Raw genomic sequence first — 22,534 nt, 5'->3', positions numbered from 1 at the left:
GTAAATCTGATGTTGGTAGATTGTTTTCTTCTTGGAGATGAAATACAAGTGTGGCAGCTTAGCATTTTTTTCTTTTACATAGCGTTTTGAAAGTTGCCGTCATATTTTCGGAATAAAAGCACCGTGTACCGGAACAGCATTCAGGCCCTGAATCTTACACCGGAACTGCGTTCTGGTCCTGAATTTTACACCGGAACTGCGTTCCTGACCGTTCTGGCCCACTTTCACCCCTGACTACAGTACATATATTTTTAGCAGGGGTGGGTGGAGTAGCCAAAATTTTTACTCAAGTAATAGTAGCATTACTTCAAAAATAATATTACTCAAGTAAAAGTAATCATCCAGAAATTTTACTCAAATACAAGTAAAAAAGTATTTGGTGAAAAGAATACTAATGCAATGAGTAACAATCTGAGTAACTGCTATCGATGTGTGACTTTTTTCAACCTGTTTTTTTTTCTCAGCACAAAGTTATCTATATGATCCGTTATTATACTGTACTATAACCCATTATTATTTTATTTATTGATTATTCTAGAATAAGCAGAATGTACAGTGTTGGCCAAAAGTGTTGTCACCCCTGCAATTCTGTCAGATAATGCTCAATTTCCCCCAGAAAATGATTGCAATTACAAATGCTTTGGTCGTAATATCTTCATTTATTTTGCTTGCAATGGAAAAAACACAAGAGAGAGTGGGGGGAAAAAATAAATCATTGCCACTTTACACAAAACTCTTGTGTAATTAACAGCACCTGTTACTTACCTGTGGCACATAACAGGTGGTGGCAATAGCTAAATCACACTTGCAGCCATATAAAATGGTTTAAAGTTGACTAAACCTCTGTCCTCTGTCCTTGCATGTACCACATTGAGCAGGGAGAAAAGAAAGAAGATCAAAGAACTCTGAGGACTTGAGCAGCAAAATTGTGAGGAAGCGTGGGCAATCTCAAGGCTACAAGTCCATCTCCAAAGACTTGAATGTTCCTGTGTTTACCGTGTGCGGTGTCATCAATAAGTGTAAAGCCCATGGCACTGTGGCTAGCCTCCCTAGATGTGGACGGAAAAGAAAAATTGACGAGCGATTTCAACAAAAGATTGTGCGGATGGTGGATGAAGAACCTCGACTAACATCCAAATAAGTTAAAGCGGTCCTGCAGTCCGAGGGTACAACAGTGTCAATCCGTACTATCCGTCGGCGTCTGAATGAAAAGGGACTCTATGGTAAGATACCCAGAAAGACCCCACTTCTGACCCAGAGACATAAAAAAGCCAGGCTGGAGTTCGCCAAAACTTACCTGAAAAAAGCCCAAAACTCTGGTCAGATAAGACAAAAGTAGAGCTTTTTGGGAAAAGCATTAACATAAGAGTTTACAGGAAAAAAACAAGGCCTTCAAAGAAAAGAAGACAGTGTCCACAGTCAAACATGGCGGAGGATACCCTGTTTCCCTGTTTTGGGGTTGCTTTGCTACCTCTGGCACTAGACTGCTTGACCGTGTGCGTGGCATTATGAAGTCTGAAGACTACCAACAAATTTTGAAGCATAATGTAGGGCCCGGTGTGAGAAAGCTGGGTCTCCCTCAGAGGTCATGGGTCTTCCAGCAGGACAATGACCCAAAAGCACTAGAAAATGGCTTGAGAGAAAGCACTGGAGACTTCTAAGGTGGCCAACAACAAGTCCACACCAGAATCCCATAGAACATCTGTGGAGATATCTGAAATGGCACATTGGAGAAGGCACCCTTCAAATCTCAGATGGATACCGGAAGCGGTTGTTCGCAGTTATTTTGTCTAAAGGTTGTGGCACCAAGTATTAAGCTGAGGGTGCCAATACTTTTGTCCGGCCCATTTTTGGAGTTCTATGTAAAATGATAATGATGAATTTTGTTGTCCTTCTCTTTTGTGTTTTTTCATTGCAAGCAAAATAAAAGAAGATATTATTACCAAAGCATTTGTAATTGCAATCATTTTCTGGGAGAAATTGAGCATAATCCGACAGAATTGCATGGGTGCCAATACTTTTGGCCAGCACTGTAATACGTAGAAAAAACTGAAAAATGTAAACACTAGTGTAGCCCAAAGTAAAGGAGTAAGCGTAGCGTTTCTTCTTCAAATCTACTCAAGTAAAAGTAGTCAGTATAGCTTAGTGAAACTACTCTCAGAAGTACATTTCTCTCAGAAAGTTACTCAAGTAAATGTAACGGAGTAAATGTGATGCGGTACTACCCACCCCTGATTATTAGTCATTATTTTTCAATAGTATTTTATGAATAAATTTTTAAATGTTAATAGAACCAAGAACAAACCATAAATGATTAAAAAAAAAAAAGAAATATACTCTGATTATGGGCCCCAATAAAATACACATACATTTTTTTAGCCATTGACATCGACTATTGGTGTCCAATTTCTTTGAACTGGGACTGGCTGTGAATGCTCATCTTTTACTGCCATTGACAGCGCTAGACATCCAATCCATTTTCACTTGGAGGCCTGGCTTTGATCATTTGCTGCCAGCCATTCTTGTCAAAAAGGACTGGGCGATTAGCATCGAAAATGGCAGCAAATTAAATGAGTGCCTTATAAAGGGTGAACCTTTATCCCATTTTTGTGTTTTTACATACGACTACAACGCAATCATAATTCAAAATGCCATACAACTTTTCTTAGGGTTTGAAGGAAAATGTCCAAGTGTTGAATGTTTCACAACCCATCGCACAAATCAATGTATGAGTTTAATGGCAAAAAGATTTTTTTTTTGCCATGCCAATTTCTTAGTGCCTGTCAACTACAGTAAAAATGTCTTGCTGTGACTGTTGCAACCTGCTGAGTCATACACTCAGTCACCTGCTCGAGGGTCCTTGTCAAGAGTCAAGAATCTGCATTGTACAAGGTGATGCTGGAACTTTGGTTTGGTGCTGTTCAAGTGAGATTTACAAAAATGACTGCCTGAAGAAAACATCAAAATTCTCTCAGTCCTTGATGATATGGGGCTGCATGTCAGGCAAAGGCACTGGGGAGATGGCTGTGGTTAAATCTTCAATAAATGCACGTTTACATTCAAATTTTAGACAGCTTTCTTATCCCTTCAACTAAAACTTTGTCATTTTCCAAGATGACAATGCATCATGCCACAGAGCTAAAACTGTCAAAGTATTCCTTGGAGAAAGACTCATCCAGTCAATGGGGCATGGCCTGCAAATAGCCCATGGTGGAAATGGGGGGGGGGGGGGGGGGGGGGGGTCCACAGCAAGGCTCCGAACTGCAAGTATGATCCGGCAACTGCAATCAAAGAGAGTTGGCACCAAATTGATGAAGAACACTCATCATGCACCAAGGAGTTTTATTTTTCCTTAACACCTAATGTGCTGTCAATTTATTGGCACCACTGCCACATATTAGTAATTTTCTATTGTCAATGTGACTGTTAATAGGGGAGTGGCGAGTTTAATTCGATTTTTGTTGTGTTAGCAAAGAAGTGTTTAGCCGCTTATCATGTTAGACTCACCAGTAGCTGTTGGTGCTGGTCTCTTGACTTTTTGAAAATATTTTTTTCATCTTTTAAGAACAGGGATTTGTATTTCTGAATTTACTTCTACTGATCTTCAGTTTGCATATTTAATGCCATAAAGTTTCTACACTAGGGCATTTCACTTTGGTAGAGACCTGCATAGGCAAGATAAAAATACTGTACTGTCAACAAATAAAATCCAACTTCTCTGTGAATTTTTACTATTTTGTCACACATAAGCCAAAATCTTATCATAGTTTTCTCTGTACATTTTTACTATTTTGTCACACATAAAACCTAAATCTTATCACTGGTGTTCTTGTGATGAACAACCAATCATTGACCACCATTGTTATCATGCATCTGGCGATCAGTTCAGGGTGTGTCTGCTTTTCGCCCGATATCAGATTGGATAGGCTCCAGTACTCCCGCAATCCTTGAGTGGAAGAGTGGTACAGAAAAATGTATTTTATCATGTAGAAAACTATAGTTGTCGGGAGTACACTCGAGTTGGCTGTTGCAGTTTTTCTTTCCTAACCATGCATTATCAAGCCATGACACTAGATGGCCATCTTGTTCAATACACATATGTGCCACTTCACACCTGATAGAATGGACATGTCAATATTTAGCAATTAGGAAATAAACTTGCACCGATACAAAAATTTGAGATTTATTGAACTTGAAAATAGCATAAAATTCCACCTAAACATTCAGAATAAGTAAACACCTACACAGTACACTGAAAATATCACCAACCACATAAAACCATGGCTACAGGTATCAGGTCAGCTGAACAGCAGCTAAAAAAATTATTAAGAGGACTTTTCAGACTAAGCATGTATGCCATGCACAAAAAAAAAAAAAAACATCCTTTAATCATTAGAAATGCTTTTCCCATCATTTCATTGATGATTTAGTTTCCAATTCTGTATTCTTAAACTCTTGGCTTGAGCTAAATATAACTGAAAATGATTTGAGTCGTTTTATTTCACGCATTGCGTTAAAAAAAAAAAAATTGCACATGCAAAAATATTCTGTCACGCCACACATACCTCAGAACAATGAGGGAAGAATTGGGGAAATCACAAGCACCAGTAGGCAGAAAGCCTGAGGATGTCACACTGGCACATACTCAAATGGTCTGGCCTTCTGGTTGTCACTTTGAGAGCAGATGATAACATACTTGACAGTCACAAGCTGCTCTTTTCAGAAGAAGAAACCCGGCCAAGTCAATGAGCAGAATAGAGAAAATGGAGCAGTCAGCCAGGAAGTGGTCCACGCCACTACACGTGTAGGCACTCACGGCTCTTAAACAGTGCACAGCAACAGCAGTAAAGATGAAAAGTGAAGTTTTAGTTACAACACAATAAGGTTAATCCAAAGCTTGGCTAGTCTAGCAAGTCCCTCTGAAGGAGATCTGCATTGCATGTGTGCAAATGTGTCATTTACAAAAACACACAGCTTTTAAACAGTGATGCATGAAGCCTTTGGTGCTCAGAAAGTAAGAACGAGCATATGTCCGAGATCAGCTGAATTGTTGGCAGAAGTTCTAGACCAAACGAAGTGTGTTGAAGACAAAAGATACACAAAGCGCAGCACTACAACATGAATCTAGAGAAGACACGCAAACAAGGTGTACTGTATGGCAATATACAAATCCTTCATCTTGGCTTTAATGGCTCAAATTACTGAAAATAATTCGGCCCGCGATCTTCTCAAGTCCCTTTTGACATCTGCCCTGATATTGGACTAAGTGCAAAAGTCAGCCCTCTTTGAACAAGGCAGGTCTGGACCTTCTGAGACACCTTGCATTATGATTCACCAAATAAAGATTTCCTTTATATGAATCGATCAGTCTCGATTGTTTATCAAACACAAATCTATAAGTACTATTCAATAGAATGATGCTGAAATTAAATGTTTTCTATGTACCATGTGAACGTGTATATAAAATAAAATCACAGCATAGATGCTTTTCCTCTGAATATATTCTGGGAAATGATATTTTTGTCAAAACACAGTAATTATGGTCTCTGTGCTTGCATACACATAACCAGTAATATGTATTAGTATGCTGCAACTGGAAATCAATGAATAAGTAAACCTAGTTTCCTCGCGAGTTCCATTGATGCTTAAGGAACAAGCCAGGAGAGTGAAAGGATAGAAAACTAATTAACTTAGAAAACTGAGGGCACTAAACACAGACAAAGTGCTAATAGATGACAACCTCAACAGGCCATACTCTGCAGGTTGTCTTTATAGGCTACACTGGCTGCTTCCTTTGCGAAGAATTGGGCCAAATGGATGCCAGGCTGATCCCGCCATGTTTTGTTAATGTTTGGAGTGTTGATGAGGGTATTGATTGAGAGCTGTGAACATATCCCCACAATTACAGATTGACTTCAGCTTCAACATCACCAATGCAGACGGTGCTGAGCTGATCTCTGGGCTGTCTGGGAATTGGTCATGAACAAAGATGGCAAAAGCCACAGAAAATAGTTTTCAAAAGAGGTCCAGTGGTGAAGTGTCCTTGGCACACACTGTTAACTCTTGAGTGGCAATGGCTTTTATTCATTGAATGATGAAGCCAGGTTGCGGAGCCACACGAGAGGGGGGTTTCTGCGGCAAAGCAGAGGAGTACTGTGCTAAGAAAGGATAGCCTGATGAAACATTCGGGTAAGGTTGACCCGTTCGAGGAGGAATTGGTGGATATGGTGATACAGCAAGGTAGGTCGAAGGCTGGGGGGCGACAGTTGGAGCTGGATTTAGTAGTGGGGGCGGCTGGGATGGGGGAGCTGGAGGCTTCCTTCTGGGCTCACAATGAGGGGATGAGTCACTGCCTGCCTCAGTAAGGAAGGAGACTGAGGGTCTGGCTCCAATTGATATATCCTGAGATCGGGAGGTAGATACCGATGCCTGTGGAAGCTGATGACCCTTCAGCACCATCTCCTGCAGCTTCTCGATCTTCACCCTTCTCAAGTGCGCCAGCTTCCTCTGGTTCTGGTAGGAATCAATAAAGGCTTCCAGGGTCATGTCACCATCCAGGAAAGAATCCGCCATATTCTGTAGGAGTAAATCATGTATAACATATCAGCACAGTATGGGAGCAGGTGAAATCATATCAACTGATTCAAAGGGTAAATGATGACTGCTGAGTAGAAGTATTTGTAACTTTACAGACAGGGAATATCAGGCAAGCATCACATTTATGGAGACAGCAAAGTAATTACCTCAGTTTCCTCTTCTACTTTGGCTCCCTCTGCCTGTAGTAGAGCCAACAGAATGTCCAGTGATGTGTTCGCGGATTTGTGGTCTAAAAAAATAAAATAAAAAAGATAAATAAATAAATAAAGGTATGACACAGGCTAAATTAAAATAAATGATAGCAGACGCAGAAGATGTGAAAAGTGACCTTTTCTGAGACTAATATTTAAGCGTGAAGACTACCAGTTTTAGATTTAACATGAATCGACTGATTTAGCAACGTGGTTTACTTGACAAATCAAGATTTGATCAGAGAAAACATTTGGGTATGAAAACACATGCTTGTCACACGGAGCAAGACATGAAAAATGTGCCGTCAGCAAATCCCAACAACCACAATTGCTTTCTGTTTGTTCAGTCTAGAACTAGTTCCACTGAGTCAAATGAAGTGATCATGTTACCCCCTAATCTCTAAGGTATCTGTTTTGTTTGTGTTCCTATGCAAGCCTGAAAGTTAACACCATGGATTTCTTTGTATCTGATCAGCACCAATTAATACATCAGGCAGGTGCTGTAAGTGACACTGCTCATTTCCTATCCTGAACACCCATTTCACATGAAAATTGGCAAAGATTCATTTTAGTATTATGGTAAATCTAATAAGTTGGTAAACTACGAGGAACACATACACACTCAAATGTTTTACGTGCTTAACTGGTGTCAACCAAACAGAAGTGAATGTTTTTCCACTAGATGGCAGAAGGTACAAGTAACCTGTATATCCACTGGTTGCCAGTTAAACAGGACATCAATCCAACAAATTCAAAAACACCCAGATTCCACATTAAGTAGGAAGTAAAAACAATTCGGAGTACATTTTAGGGCGCGTTCACACTAGCATAGAGTATTTTTTCTCAGATAGTCCGCTTCGTTTTGTAAATGTGAACATGCATCCGAACTAGTTCGGACAAAACAACTCTGGTCCGCTCAAAAATCGTAATCCTAACAGCTTTAAGCGCAACCTGCTTTGCTTGCGAATGCAACCAGAGCAGGGTGCACTTTTGCTACTTTATGTAGCAGCATGGAGCTGTGATTTTCCAAGCTGTGAGGCTACACGCAGAGCATCCTTGGAAGCTGAAGTACAGCACGCAAGCTTTACAAAATAAACAACGGCAAGATGACAGACAATTAACCATGGCCTAAAGTTGTTGTGCTGCACTAAGCAGTTGCATTTGATACACAGAATTGGGTTCGAATGTGGTGGTTGTGTTTTGCTGTTCCTGAACGCACCGTGTGCCTCTCGGGGCGGCCCTTTCGTGAGTTTCGCTCTCCTGGAAGTGGCGACAATTTGACAGTAAAAAAGGCACGAAAATGAGAGCGATGGTGCACCTGTGTGACCTGGGGTACTACACAGTTTTCTTTGGTGTTTTTTTTCCCCTAAGCATTTTTATATACTCCACTTTGTTCGGCATCGATTCAGGAGGGAGTACAGACCTGTGCCGTCCATAAGGCGAGTTAGGCAACCGCCTAAGGGCGCACCAGTGTCCAAAAGGGCGTCAAGAAAAATATTCAAATAATATTTGATGATAGCAGTATTAAAAAAAATATACAAAACAAGCAAAAGAACAACAAAACCGTTCATAATAAGTCTTTAAATAATAATAAAATCATTATTCTAGTGTGCCTAGTTGCCTAGGGCACCAAATTGGTCAGGAACGGCCCTGAGGGAGTGACACAGACGCTGGCCGAGAGACGACTTTTTTTTTTTTTTTTAAACATGTTTGGCGTAAGTTGTGAGAGTTTTGAAATGTAAAAATGGGCCTCCAGCTCTCGACTAGGCAATCAATGTATCAATTCATCTTTATAACTGACCGAAACATTATATGACAGAAGCTACTTCAGTCTGACTCGTTACAACAACCATAACGTCCACACAACTGCACCAATTAAAATAGTCAAGATATGTGCCCTATTCCCATTCAAGGACACCTATTTTTTCATTTTGCCTTCAACCTTATCATATAACAATGTAACTAACCATTAGAATTTGTCCCACAATCTAATTTCCTCAACAAAGGTTGGATAAGATTGTGATTTTACTTGTCCTGCACTGTAAAGGGAGATGCTCCAGAATGTCATTGTACAACTGTATAATGATAATAATGGGCTATTCTATTCTATTGTAGAATGTAACCTACCTGTTTGTTGGATTTTACCGGAATTTATCAAGGGGCAAAACACATTTACTGTGCCAAGCTCTACCGTGGAGTGAGACAGAAGATCCTCCTTCCCCCTGCAATATAACTAGATGATTCCTTTCTGTGCACTACTTACACTCCAAGCAAAAAAAATGTGGCTAATTGAACCTGCTTAACAACTCCGGACACCTCTTAACTGACCATTGATTCATTATTATGTCTCCCTATACAAACACACCTGTAGTTTCTTGATGTGGGGGAAGTCACCAGCTTTGCGGAAGTGTGCTCTCACTTGAACTCAAATTCTTTATAGGCTAAGTTGGCATTACCACTCCCTGGTGCACTACCGTGTCTTGTCTTTACCTGCCCTTTCCTATTTGCCACCCATTACATCCTGGTACAGCCTGCCAGGTCATATACTGTCAATACAATTTTATTTTTACACTTAGGCTATAATTTCACATAGCAGGGATGGGAAATTCAAGACCTTATGGAAGGTGATAGTGAAATTGAAGACCTTATGGAAGGTGATTTTTGACAAAACATTTTTACTATCTTCTCAACTGATGGCCTTGAGAGAAATACTCTTTAACTAGAACGGTTCACAAATACAGGTCGTCCTCGGGTTACGAATGAGTTCCGTTCCTACATTGGCAACTTAACCCGAATTTCTGTGTAAATTAGAATTAACCCTTTAAGTACCCCTAAATACCCTCTAAATCTCAAAATAAATATTCAAAAACATGTATTATACATCATTGTACTGTCCTCGCCAAGACAAAGCCAAGTCCTAGCTAGACAACGAGCTAAGCTGTAATCTTTTCCCTCTCGCTCACACTCGGCTGCGCGACTTCTTCGTGGGAGAAAATGCGCTCTTCTTTGTGTGCGCAAATACGTTCTTGTTCATGTGTAAATGCGCTCTTACTAGCGTGCGGAAGTACTACCTGCTCCAAAATAAAAGCATCCATCACAAAACAAATTCAACATTATAATCAAATACACATTTCGCCAAAGGGCAGAACAGTCAGTCACTACCTGTATTTGCCCTTTATAAATATAAAGGCTCATGGTGAATTAGTGAACTGGATCACAAAACTGCAAAGTGCACACCCTTCGGCTATTAAACTACAACTTTCAGTAGCCATAATTCCAGGTGGGAAAGGTCATCCTAGGAAAAGGGTGGTAGCCTGTTAACCAGTGCTGATTGGAGAATTTTATTCAGCCAAATGAAGGCGGATCTTCTACAGCATTTGGACTGTAGAGTAGGGGGAACCAGAAACTGTCCACTGTAATGTGTGTAGACAGTACTTCTTTCTCGGTGGACGAGGAAAAATAAAATCTGGAAGTATGAGACACTTCTCCCTGACTGTCGTCAGCTACAGTGTAACCGTAATGTCTCGGGAAGGTTGAGGGAAAGGCTATCCCATGTAATTCCCATCAGTAGCATATATAATAGGATACCAGGAAAAACAGCATCAGGCATGGCATCTTGGCCCAGATACTCTGACCCTTGTGAGGTATAGAAAACGGATGGATTTCTTGAAAATAATTTATTTGTTTTTGAAATATTAGCAAGCATTATTCAAAATTAAAAAAAAGGGTTCCCTATATAAAACCATTTATAATTTTTTACAGACGGAGCAATATCCTTTGCAGTCCTGTTTTGGAAATTACAATGAATCCATAGACACCAGCATTTTGAACTCAAGACCCAGTACTGTCCAGTGGAAAACAGACAAAAATGCCAGGCCCAGTCATCCACCACTCCCTCGGCCCACTGCTTATGTTTCACACCAGGCTTTGGAAGTACAATGGTCTACTGTGCTGCAACATCCTCAGAGGCAACAGACTGTGGTGGCAGTGGACAGCAGTCTTGTTTTGGCAGCCCTTTTAATTTTCGTCTTCCAAGTATGTACGAAAATAATTAGTAGAGGTGGGAATCTTTTGGCACCTAATGATTCGATTACGATTCAAAGGCTCCGATTCCATTATAAATCGATTATTGATGTTAACGGCGTGGCACGGTGGCTGAGTGGTTAGCACGTCTGCCTCACAGTTCTGAGATCAAGGGTTCAATCCCGGGCTTCGGCCTTCCTGTGTGGAGTTTGCATGTTCTCCCCGTGCCTGCGTGGGTTTCCTCCCACATCCCAAAAACATGCATGGTAGGCTGATTGAACACTCTAAATTGTCCATAGGTGTGAGTGTGTGCGTGAATGGTTGTGTGTCTCCTTGTGCCCTGCGATTGGCTGGCAACCAATTCAGGGTGTCCCCTGCCTACTGCCCGAAGTTAGCTGGGATAGGCTCCAGCACCTCCGCGACCCTCGTGAGGAATAAGCGGCATGGAAAATGAATGAATGAATGAATGTTAACGGCCCCCCACTTTTAATGTTTTGTACACTAGTTTCAAAATTGTTCAAAAATCCTCTCAGGCTTAGCCGAACTAAGATTTCAGTATCATGTTAACAGTTCAAAACATTACATAAAATACTCAAGTCCCATTCCGTATGAGCAGCTTTGAACTACATTCAATTAGTTTAATGATGTGACTCAACAGTTAAAGTTGTTAAAATTCTCCCGTTATTCCATAATTTCCCTTCTGTCTACTTTCGACATGTCAAAATTTTAAAACTGTTTCATCATTTAAAGACGGATTCAAGTTAAGATTTTGCGGATTTAGGAGTATTTTAGATGAAAAGTTAATTAGGTTCGCTACAACATAGCCTTCTAGAGAAGTCTACTGCTTTAAGATGGCGGCTGTTTTCAACGGGGCAACTACTAAATGGCTAGTCTGTCATTTTGCATCTAGTTCTTTTAACATGTTCTACCGGCGCTGTCATCTGTCATTTTGCATCTAGTTCTACATACAGTATATGTGATATCTACTATAGCCGTATGTGGCCGTATGTTTGTAGCAACTAGGCGTTTTTTGAAGCAGCTGTCGGCCGCAGTCAGGTATTACTGTTTTTTTTTTTTTTTTTTTTTTTAATCTAGCGGCATGAGTTGAACATATTTACTCTCTGTCCGTTCCTCATTGCGTCACGAAGACTGCGTTGTGTTTTAGGTCTACTTTACCTGGTATAAATCAATAATCGGAATTTGGATTTTTGTGAATTCTTCTCGAATCTTCCACGGCCGAATCGCGAATAATCTCAGAATCGGAAATTTCACACGCCTCTAATAATTAGTATTAGTCATTTCCAAATGTGTTAGTTTTCATCTAGTTTTTGTTGACGATTACGCAAAATGTTTTCGTCCACAAAGCTTTCCAACAATTTCGAATGAACTATAATAGACAAGCACACATTGTAGCGTATACAAAAACAACGGCAACTTCGTGATAATTGCACACGCTCAGCAGGAAAACAGTATATTATTTTCAATTAATTACACCCACCTGCGCACCACGAACTGTATGTTAAAAAAAAAAAAAAGAGGGGGGGCAGGGGGCAGCACGTCACAGTGACACAATTAAACACTGCTAAAATGCAGGCTAACTACACACAAAAAAAGGAAATGTCACACACTGTGAACATTTGACAGAAACTATGGCGGATTTTTGTCTGTTGTCGTCTTGTCAGACGAAACTGGCATTGGTCTCGTCTCGTTATGTTTTAGTCCCCCAAGATACGTTTTTAGTTCAAATCATATCGTCATTGTGCTTTTTTTTCCCCCAGCTGTTCAACCGCAAATCCATAATAACGATGGCTAAGGCAGGAATTTAAGGGGATGGGGGCGATCCATTGAGTAGCCTACACTCGACAAAAGACAGCCTTCCTGATGACAAAACCGGCAACCGAATCTCTCAGTCTTTTAAAAAGAGAAAGTATCTACTATAATGAAAAAAACATTTTAAATTCCCCCTTATAGTATAAAAATGTATAATGTTAATACTATATGTATATTACTAAGAAAGAAGGCACAATATATATTTGACAAAAATGTTTAGCGCAGACCTGGGAAAAGAATGGCCCTGGTGCACCAGGTGGTTTCGGAAAGACCTTTGCATTTGTTGTGAAGTCAAAAATGCTTCTTCGGTGATTTTGATGACTCTTTGGCTAGGTTCATACCGCAGGTCTTAATGCACAAATCCGATTTTTTGTCATATATGCTTTTCTGGTGTGCCCGTTCAGACTGCCTTCGCCCATTGAGCCCATTCAAGTATCACGCATGCGCACTAATTCGCAGTCCGACATGCGCTGATGAAAATGACGCACATGCACAGGAGCATCAAAACAAATGACCACACATGCTGGCTTAACGTCATTCAAAGGTGATCATATTTTGATTTCCAAAAAGAGGACACAAATAGACATAAGTAATCCCAGTTTACGTTTAATCTTATATTCAAAGTTTATATGAATCAATGGCATGCGTGCACTGTCCGTGCATGACACACACACACACATACGGACAGATTGCCCAGACTCTCGGCCGTGTAAGCAATCTTGAAATATTGCTTATATGGAGCAGGGAGAAAACAGAATTCTCAGACTTATTCTCAACCCATTTTTTCTACGACTTGTCAAGCCTGACCCTTCCCAAAAGCCGTGTTCAAGGCAAGCTAGGCGCTAACGCCTAGCTGAACAGCTAACGTAGTGCCCTGCCTCTCTCGCTCTTTGATGATGTAATTGCTGCATGAATTCCGATTTGGGAGACTTGACAGTTCAGACCACCGCAACATTCTGGAATAATGCAGCCCAGATCTGATATAGAACCTACTCACCAACGTCACAGAATGACGTGTCGCTGTATCCGGCCGCCATATTGTCAGTCATTGTTTATCCGTATTCTCAATGGTTTCAATTTGTCGTGCAATTTATAGTGCAATCCATGGAAGCCCCGGTGCTTTCAGACGCTGTAAACTCATTGGATGCGTTGCATAATAGGCATTATGTGGAAAAGCTTCAGTCTATCCATTCGCCAGATCCATATTTGATGCCTAAATCGATATTTTTCGACCCGCTGTCTTCGCCCTCTCTGCCTGACATCTGCTACCCTGTTATCTACAACTATTTTGTCCACACAAAATCAGCCTATTCTCACGAAAGTTTGAAAAACTTTAAGAGCAGCACTCTAAGCAACATTAGCCCGCGTGACCCTTTAATTCCAATTTTCTAAAATGACGACAATCAATAAAAAAAAAAAAAGTTGACTGCGATGGCCGACGCTTCAAGGATAGGTGGATATTGGACTATTTCTTCAATAAAATACGCAACAACTGTGTCTCCCTTGTTTGCAAAGAGACAGTCGCTGTTTTCAAAGAGTTCGATGTGACGCGATATTACCAAACAAGACACGCTGACATGTACGACAACATTACAGGGAAGATATGCAGCGAGAAATTATAGCAACTTGAAGCTAGTTTAATCTCACAGCAGCAGTATTTCGCAATAGCCCGAGTGTCGAAAGAGAACGCCACAAAGACGAGACTGTTGAAATTATGAATTAAAAAAAATAATAAAGCAAATGTGACACACAGAAGGGCTTGCTAAAATTTGTTTAAATATATTGTTCTATGTAAATCAGTCAAGGTTTTTTTGGTGTGGTAATTTTTACCACACCAAATCTGGCCACCAAATCTGGCCCCCTTTGCAAAAGGTTTGGACACACCTGTTTTAACTGATGATCCGTAGACGAGGCCAGCTTCTTTCACTTGGTACCAGCTAAATATTATTCAAAATGTAATGATGGTGGAAGAAATAAGAATCTTGAATTTGAAACTGTATGTTGTCGGCGATTAGCCTCGCAATGATCTTAATTGTGGTTGTCAGTCCAAAACCCTTTAAATATATATTAAATGCATCTTACCAGATATAAAATGACAACTACATAATCTGTGGTAATCGTTTGGTAATCCGGGTCTCTCGGAATAAGGTAGAACTTCAAGTCTCTCCGTCTATCTTCTCTGTTATTGCAACCAACCGCCACACACACCTTCAATATTTTGATTATTAATGTTAACGAGCAGAAAAACACGCCATAATAGGAGGAATTTACATAGCGGTAATGCGTCAACATGACGAGTTGACAGACAATATGGCGCGGAGGCGTGGTTGTGACGTCATGTGAGTAGGGTCTATAAACCACATATGAAAGTGACCCAGATCGGATTTGAAATGGTCCACTTTTATGCGACATGTCAGGTTCAGGCCGTCCAGTTAATGCCTCACTCGAGTCGGAAAACCACGAAAAAATCGTATTCCTGCATTAAGACCTGCGGTATGAAACTAGCCTTTTTTACTCTTTTGCTATGTTTAGCAACTTTTCCGACCCTCTAGCAAATTAAATCAAAGTAATTAACCTCAATTACTAAGTGTGTTTGACAAAAGAATGCACATATATTGAAGATACAATTAAAAACACATTTAAAGTAACATTATAAAGCCTGTCAGAATTTTTTTAAACACACACACGCACACAATAATTATGGACAAAAAGAAGAGGAGGACAGGACTCAGACCAGCCATCTTCTGTAACAGGCTAGCCGCTAGTGCACCTGCCAAGACCCTAGTGAACATGGCTAACTCTCGAGTTAAAACGGCAAAATTCACATTCATTTGAAAGGCAAACCGAAATGTTTAAGCAGGTCCACTGCCTTCGCATGATCCATAAACTGCAACCTAAAGTATCTGGATGTAACTTGAGCCCCTATCACATACTCCAAAACAACGGGAATATTGCGGGACAACCGTGCAGAAGTTGTGTGTGAAAACAGTTTCCCGTGTTGACTGACATGGGAAACAGTGTGCATGAAAGCAGGCGTTAAATTCCCGGTCACAGCACTTAAATATCATAGCGGCGGCCGATGTAACTTCCTCCCTCTTCGCAGTAAGAGGAAAAAACGGTAAACAAACATCGCAATTATAAACATAGCAAGCTGGAAACAGCTAAATTAAACTGAAAACATGACCAAAATTAAAATGTCAATTATTAAGTCGGGCCGGGCCAGGGTTCTTTCTCGCTAACTTTGTGAAATAACTATATATTAACAATGTATGAATGATAAACTAAGGAATACTTGTTATAAAATAAATAATTTGGATTAAAAAAAAAAAAAAGAAGGCGCTGTATGGTCATTGCAGAGCCAGAGCGTGCCTATACGCCTTTTTAATCTTCCCCTCTGCGAGTCCGCAAAACCGCATCTGTTTATTTATATTTAATACACTTTTCCAGCGTTATTTTGTTGTGTAAATAAATTTATAATGATCATAAAAATATGTAGTCTATTTAAACATTAAGAAAATGTGCGTTTTTTTTCTGCCAAATGAAAATTCGTTACAAAAGACAGTTACGACATCAGGAACGCTCCCTCTGGAACAAAACACAATATGACCAACATTGTGACCGCCGATGCCAACCAAAAATGACGTAATATCCGAAACAGCTCACCAATGGACTATATTTGAAGTATATGAATGGTGGTCTGTTTTGGTGTTCAGAATCCACAATACTTCTGCCTGCAGGGTTTTCGTTCCACCGACAAACGGACGCATTCCCAATGCAGAGGTGGGTGGATTCTCCGTTTTGCCTGTTGTGGTGGTTTGGCACGCACAAGATGCATTTCGATTTGTCGTGCAGTGCATGGATTTAAAAAAAAAAAAAACTTCATCACGGATATAATTTAGGTTGCACTGAGATGTTCTTGAAAATTAAGACCACAGTGAAAAAATTCCAGACTTACAACAGCTAATTTAATACTTTTAATACCTTTAATAATGGAAAACTAAATTCAATGCTTTTTTAATACTTTTAATAACCCGCGGGTACCATGGCATTCCCGAATAGAAACGAGAAATACAAGTTAGCACTTAGTGCTCAAAATGTCAGCACAAATATTTTTTTAGTACGCACACTACTGTAGACATAGTCTTGTATATAATACTGACATAATGCTACGTACTGTAAACCGGCAAATGCCTCATTTAAATCAGATAATGACCCTTTGATCGCTCGCTGATGCTTGGATAGCATGTGAAATTTTAAGATTATACACGATTCATGGCAACTACACATTTCCATCAGACAGCTAGTGATTGGAAGTTTGCATGCCTCCACACCCAAGAAATGCAAGTTCTGCATGGTCACTTTAATGCAGGTAAATTCAAGTGAAACTTCTGTCATAATAAGTAGTGAATAGGAGGAGAGCTATTTTGAGACGGTTGCTAAGCAACCACTGCGTCAACACAGCTACATGTATGGTCACATCATGTTCACATAATAGAAAGCTGTGTGAGTGTGCGTCAGTAATATTGAGACTGCACCACAGAACTCAAATTTACGATTCCTATATCTAAAATAAAACCAGAATTTTCAGTACCTTGTGAAGCAACAACTTCTCGTAATAAAGCTGCTCACAGCCACTAAAAGGGAAATACCCAAACTGGAATAACAAGTCTCAAAGCACGGTATTTGTTCAAACGAACAACATTACCACAACTGATATGAGAAATAAATGCTAAAATTAATTTCAGCTCAATTTGAAATTGAGGAACCCAAATGGGATGTAAATTTCTTTGTCAAAATACTTTAATACTTTTGTGCTCCCCGCATCCACGCATTCATTATTACAAATATGAATCTCTATAGTTTCTTTAACAATGCATTACTATGTTTGACATAACTTGTAAATTGTTTTAAAAAAAACTTTTAAGACATTATTTTCTCTTCCTATCAAACTCCTATACAAAAAAATTACATAAGAAAAAAATGTTTATGTATGATAAGATTTGCTCTCTCTATCTTCTCTGTTTAACAAATAGTATTAAAACATCAAGCTTGTGTGACAATTTAACTGATCAATCAGTGTTGGACTGTGTTACAACAGGCACAATAAAAAGACTCTATACCTAGAGAGGACTTGCGTAGCTGATAAGCTTCAAAGCTTTCTTGAAGGCAGCCATATTGCTTGGTGAGTTTCTCCTTCTTGAGCTCCAGGCCAGGTTGGAGGGCAAGGTTTTTCTCTGCCTGGGTTCTGTTATTTACAAGTGTTGTCTCTTTGCTTTGCTGGACTTCCTGCATCTGGGGGAAAAAAATAATGTCACCAACATATTTAAGCAAAACAAATCAAGCCTGCAAGTTACAAGTCCAGAAATAGGAATTAACATGACTTAACCATTGGTATGAGGAATGGAGGGTATTGTGGCAGTTAGCATGCTCTATACAGTTTTCAAGACGTCACACGCCATCTTTTTCGTTTCCAGAACAATCTATTAAGCAACACTCTGAATCCAAGGTCTCCAAAAACAGTCGTCAAGGGCCAATGTGGGTGCAGGTTTTTGTTACAACCGACCCAGCACAGAATGTTTAACCAATTAGATTTCTGCTGAAACAAGCAGCATCTACCTACAATCAACTGATTAACTTTTAAAACAACAGATTGGTGAAAAACTGACCTACTGATCAATTGGAATGAAAACCTGCATCCACTGAGGAATAGTTAGTTACCTTTGAGGAATACTGTAACTTGGAAATCTAACTAAAAAAAAGACATTTAATCAACACATATTTCATAAACAAATTTGGTGTTTATTAGAGATGTCCCGATCCGATCACGTGGTCGGAAATCAGTCCGATCCCGACATTTTTCAGAGAATCGGAATTAGGTGAAAAGGATCGGGTTTATAATTAAAAAAACATTCATGTTTTTCTGCTTCATGCTTGTACAGCCATTTTTTAAAAACTTTTTAAGGGCTAAAAAGTAACAAAATATCCAGGAATATAATGGCATTGCAGAAAGATACAAAAATATATCCGGTTTATACTCCGCAACACTCCCGGAAATGTGTAAGAGGAAGTACTGTAAAAAAATACAGTACTGTAACATCTTTTTTTCTGTATCAGATCAGGTGACCCGAACTCGGGTGCAAAAATATGCGATCGAATGATTGTACTACTCTTGCAATTATGATGATTAATCAGAATGAGACATACTGTTTAATACACAAATTATTCCGAAATATTTATTTTTTATTTAAAATTTAATTTACCTAGCATGTATTTTTAAAACTAGCACTCATTATCTCATTGCCTGCCATTGACCAACACTAGACTTAATTTTAACTGGGAGGACTGGCTGTGAATGCTCATGTGCTGGCAATTGATCACTGCCTATGAAAGTTAATGAGTTAGATGTCCTTACCTAAATTGTAAAACAATGATTTTAAAACCTATGGAACTAACTAACGGACCATCTTGTATGTCAATTATTTGAAAATCACAGTTGCAGACAATGTAACTATCAACCCTGGTTACATTCCAAATAGCATTTAAGATTGAAGATAACTTAATGTCTGAGCAGGGCCAATTTTCTCATTAGCTAACAAAAACATGAATTTGTAACGGTTAAGGGAAATAAGTTACCAGAATTGTTGGTAATATTTTACAGTTGAACAGCCCACCTCAAAAAATAACATTTGCACACATTAAAGCACATTTGTTCATTTGTTTCACTTTTAGAACAATTACATATTTAATACAAATGTATACAATATTAAAGCACATTTGTTCATTTGTTTCACTTTTAGAACAATTACATATTTAATACAAATGTATACAATATGGATATTTACACATCAAAACAGAAGGCCAAATTTTAAAGTATACTACAAGAAGCAACATGCAATGTTACAAACAACAAAATGTGTTGAAGAGTAACTCACTCACAGATGTATGCATTGTTCCGTTGTTACACCGAGCAAAGGAAAACATGTTATACTGGAAAAGTAGCTAAATATATGAAATACCATTAAGATCAAGTAACCAGTTTGCTCTCTCATAGGCGATGCAAATCTTTACATAACATCAGTACCTGGCGGGCAGGGTTTTTTTTTTTTTTTTTTAATGGAAAATAAATAATAAACATTTGTTAAAGGAAAGTTTATTTTTCATTCAAACCTCCAGACTAAGAACAGTTCTAAACATTCCATTAACCACTGTTGTAGTTTTTCTTGTTTAATATTTAATAACAGTACATGAATTCTATTGTTGTTACTGGTAGTAATTACATTTTAAATCCTTTTGTCACCGACAACAGTGTCAGGTCTTTCACAAAACACACCAACCAGATGCCTGATGAAGATAGACAGATACCAGATGAAGGTTCTTGGTCAGACAAAACATGCATTGTCATAGCAGGCCAGGTATTGTGTTCATATGGCACATTACTGTAGTGCACCTTTGCATGCTTAAATTTCAGTCACTGACTTGTGACACCCACTCTTTGTTTGCATTCAGCTTTTTTTCTTTTTTTTTTTGGAGGACTACAAAGGAAGCACCTATATGTGTCTTTACTTGGCTTATTCATTCTCGTGAATAAAGTCAACAACTGTATTGTAGAAGTAAATAAACCCTTCCCACTTTGCAGCTTATGGAAAGAGAAACCAGAGACTGGCAAACTGACAAGGTGTGGATGAAAAAGAAATGCTGACTCACAACAAAGAACTCGTCCAACTTCAGTAAAATGAAATGAATGTAGCAGACTTGAACCTTCTACCTTATGTATGACAGCAGGTGCCTTTAGTGACAGGGTACAAGTCATTATTTGTTTACTTTACACTACAGGATCAACAGACTTATCATTTTAACTCTTTGGATAGAGCTCCAATCATGTGGCTCTTTTCATCTTTCTGTTGTGAGTTTATTACTAAAAGAAGTCCAATCCATTTGAACTGGGATGGTGGCATCAAATTGAACGTCTAATGGCAGCCAAACAGTTGACAATTAAAAGTCAAAGTAACTGAACAACACCTGTAGCCATTCTCTTCCTTCAATGAATAGTGTCTTTCATAGCTACAAGTACCTTATGTCACAAAGTAAAAAACGAGTGCAATAAGTAACAGGCTGAACCAATGACATTGGAGTGGTAACGCTATTTTTGGATCAGAGTCAAATATTCGTACACAAAATACGGAGTTCCAAATGAACTAATCACTAGTGTTACAGCATTTATCACTTCGGTTTACTGGAAATACAGCTATCTGAAAATAGAAAAAAAAAAAAAGGTTTATCTTTGTCTATGGTAAATGAGATATCTCGATAGTACGTTGATGATTTACATAATAATTAGCTGGTTTTCTTCGTGCAGTCTGGCAAGACGACACGTATCCGTAGGTGTCGTAGCTGGGAAACTTCTTGGCATGTTTTCGCGTGACTCACCATGACAGTGCTTCCTTAAAAGGGTCTCGCTCGCAGTCCGAAAGTTTCATTTAAACGTTATAAAATGTCTCAAACACATTCCAACAGTTTTATTTATATATATAAAGTATTTACCCAGATGAAAAACATCCCATATGGAGCAATGTCGTAAACTGAATCTAGATGATCAGACTTGAAACATTGCTTTACTCATTTGCTTGTCAAGGTTAACAACGTGTACCTTCATCAAAAACTAATTTAAATGTATTACTTTATGTGATTATTTCTGACAATACAATGACAAATATTCATACAGTGTCGAGGAGCGTTTAGTGGGAAAACAAAACAAAGGGTTCGGGAAACACGAACGACAAACCAATAGCTAGCAACTGCCGACTAGCAAGACTTCAACATACCTCGTCCATCTCTCGAATCATTTTGGTAAGTTTTTCGTCGTCCTCGAGAAATTCGTTGAGCTGAGTCAACGTGTACTCGCTGAACTTGTTGCAAAAAGTAGACATTGTCGCTGCCGTCGTCTATTTTTCCTCGTCTACAGACCCCCTTCTCTCCTCGGTTTGTGACAGCTGACTGAGTCTGAGCTTCTCCTACAGGAAGTACAAGCATACAGGCCCAATGTTGCCTTCACTTCCCGTCGGAAATCACATATTAAAACAATTTAGGGTCATATCGACATGAGGGGAGAGGTCAAATTCAAGACATAACTATTTCAGTGTATGACCGTATTTTCGACAAAAACTAAATTATTTACCACAAGACCGGCATACTCTAGCCATCAAAACGACCGCATCATCACCAACGAATCAAAGGAGTAATGTCTTTTATCAAATATATAAAAGCCCAGTTACATATTTAAATGAATACGTTTTAAAGGGATTGTAGACAGCGAAAAAAGGCTTGGTATAAAGGATAAAAATAACTATTTGCATTACTTTTTCCCCACATCGAAACCAAAAACACATTAAATTAGGATTTGTCCGATTTCTATTGAAAGCAGCATTTGGCCTTAATCCAGAGGCATTATACTCACTCAATAATGTAAAAAATAAAGGACACGCACATAACACATTTCAGATTTCAATGGATGAAAAATTCCCATTGAAAATCGTATTTACATTTTTTAGAACAACAAATCGTGTTCTTAATATGAGAGGATAGTATTCCTCTGAGTGAAGCAGTTTGCTTGCATTGGCTCCATTTTAAGTATCCTTCTGATGAGACCATGACCAGACCTGGATCATCAGTCAGCTCTGAAAATTGATCGCATTCCAATATGGGGTATGGGTCATCATTCTCTAACACTCCAAACACAAGGCCTAGCCATCCAGTGGAAGTACCAGAAGAAACCCGATCACCCAATATAGCCGACATCCAACTCTCATGGAATTAGTTTGGTCTTCTGAACTTTTTCGAAGATCTTGACCTCAACTTGGCCTCTGTTTTCTGGCCTTGGGTAAGTCTTGGACTTG

The 22,534-nt window shown here is 39.1% G+C and overlaps 1 protein-coding gene across 1 annotated transcript; it reads right to left on the bottom strand.

The window, feature by feature from the left end:
• Positions 1-4,169: 4,169 nt before the first annotated feature.
• Positions 4,170-21,790, bottom strand: vps37ba (VPS37B subunit of ESCRT-I a). The gene is made up of 4 exons (XM_057832526.1): positions 21,464-21,790; positions 17,762-17,933; positions 6,744-6,826; positions 4,170-6,576 (listed from the first exon to the last, which is right to left on the bottom strand). The coding sequence occupies exons 1-4, from the start codon at positions 21,566-21,568 to the stop codon at positions 6,085-6,087; spliced, it is 852 nt and encodes a 283-aa protein (XP_057688509.1). The 5' UTR covers positions 21,569-21,790; the 3' UTR covers positions 4,170-6,084.
• Positions 21,791-22,534: the final 744 nt, after the last annotated feature.

This window comes from Corythoichthys intestinalis, chromosome 3 (assembly GCF_030265065.1).
Source record: "Corythoichthys intestinalis isolate RoL2023-P3 chromosome 3, ASM3026506v1, whole genome shotgun sequence".
NCBI lineage: Eukaryota > Metazoa > Chordata > Actinopteri > Syngnathiformes > Syngnathidae > Corythoichthys > Corythoichthys intestinalis.
Note: the sequence above shows the minus strand (reverse complement) of the source record. Positions and strands in the feature narration are given on the sequence as shown.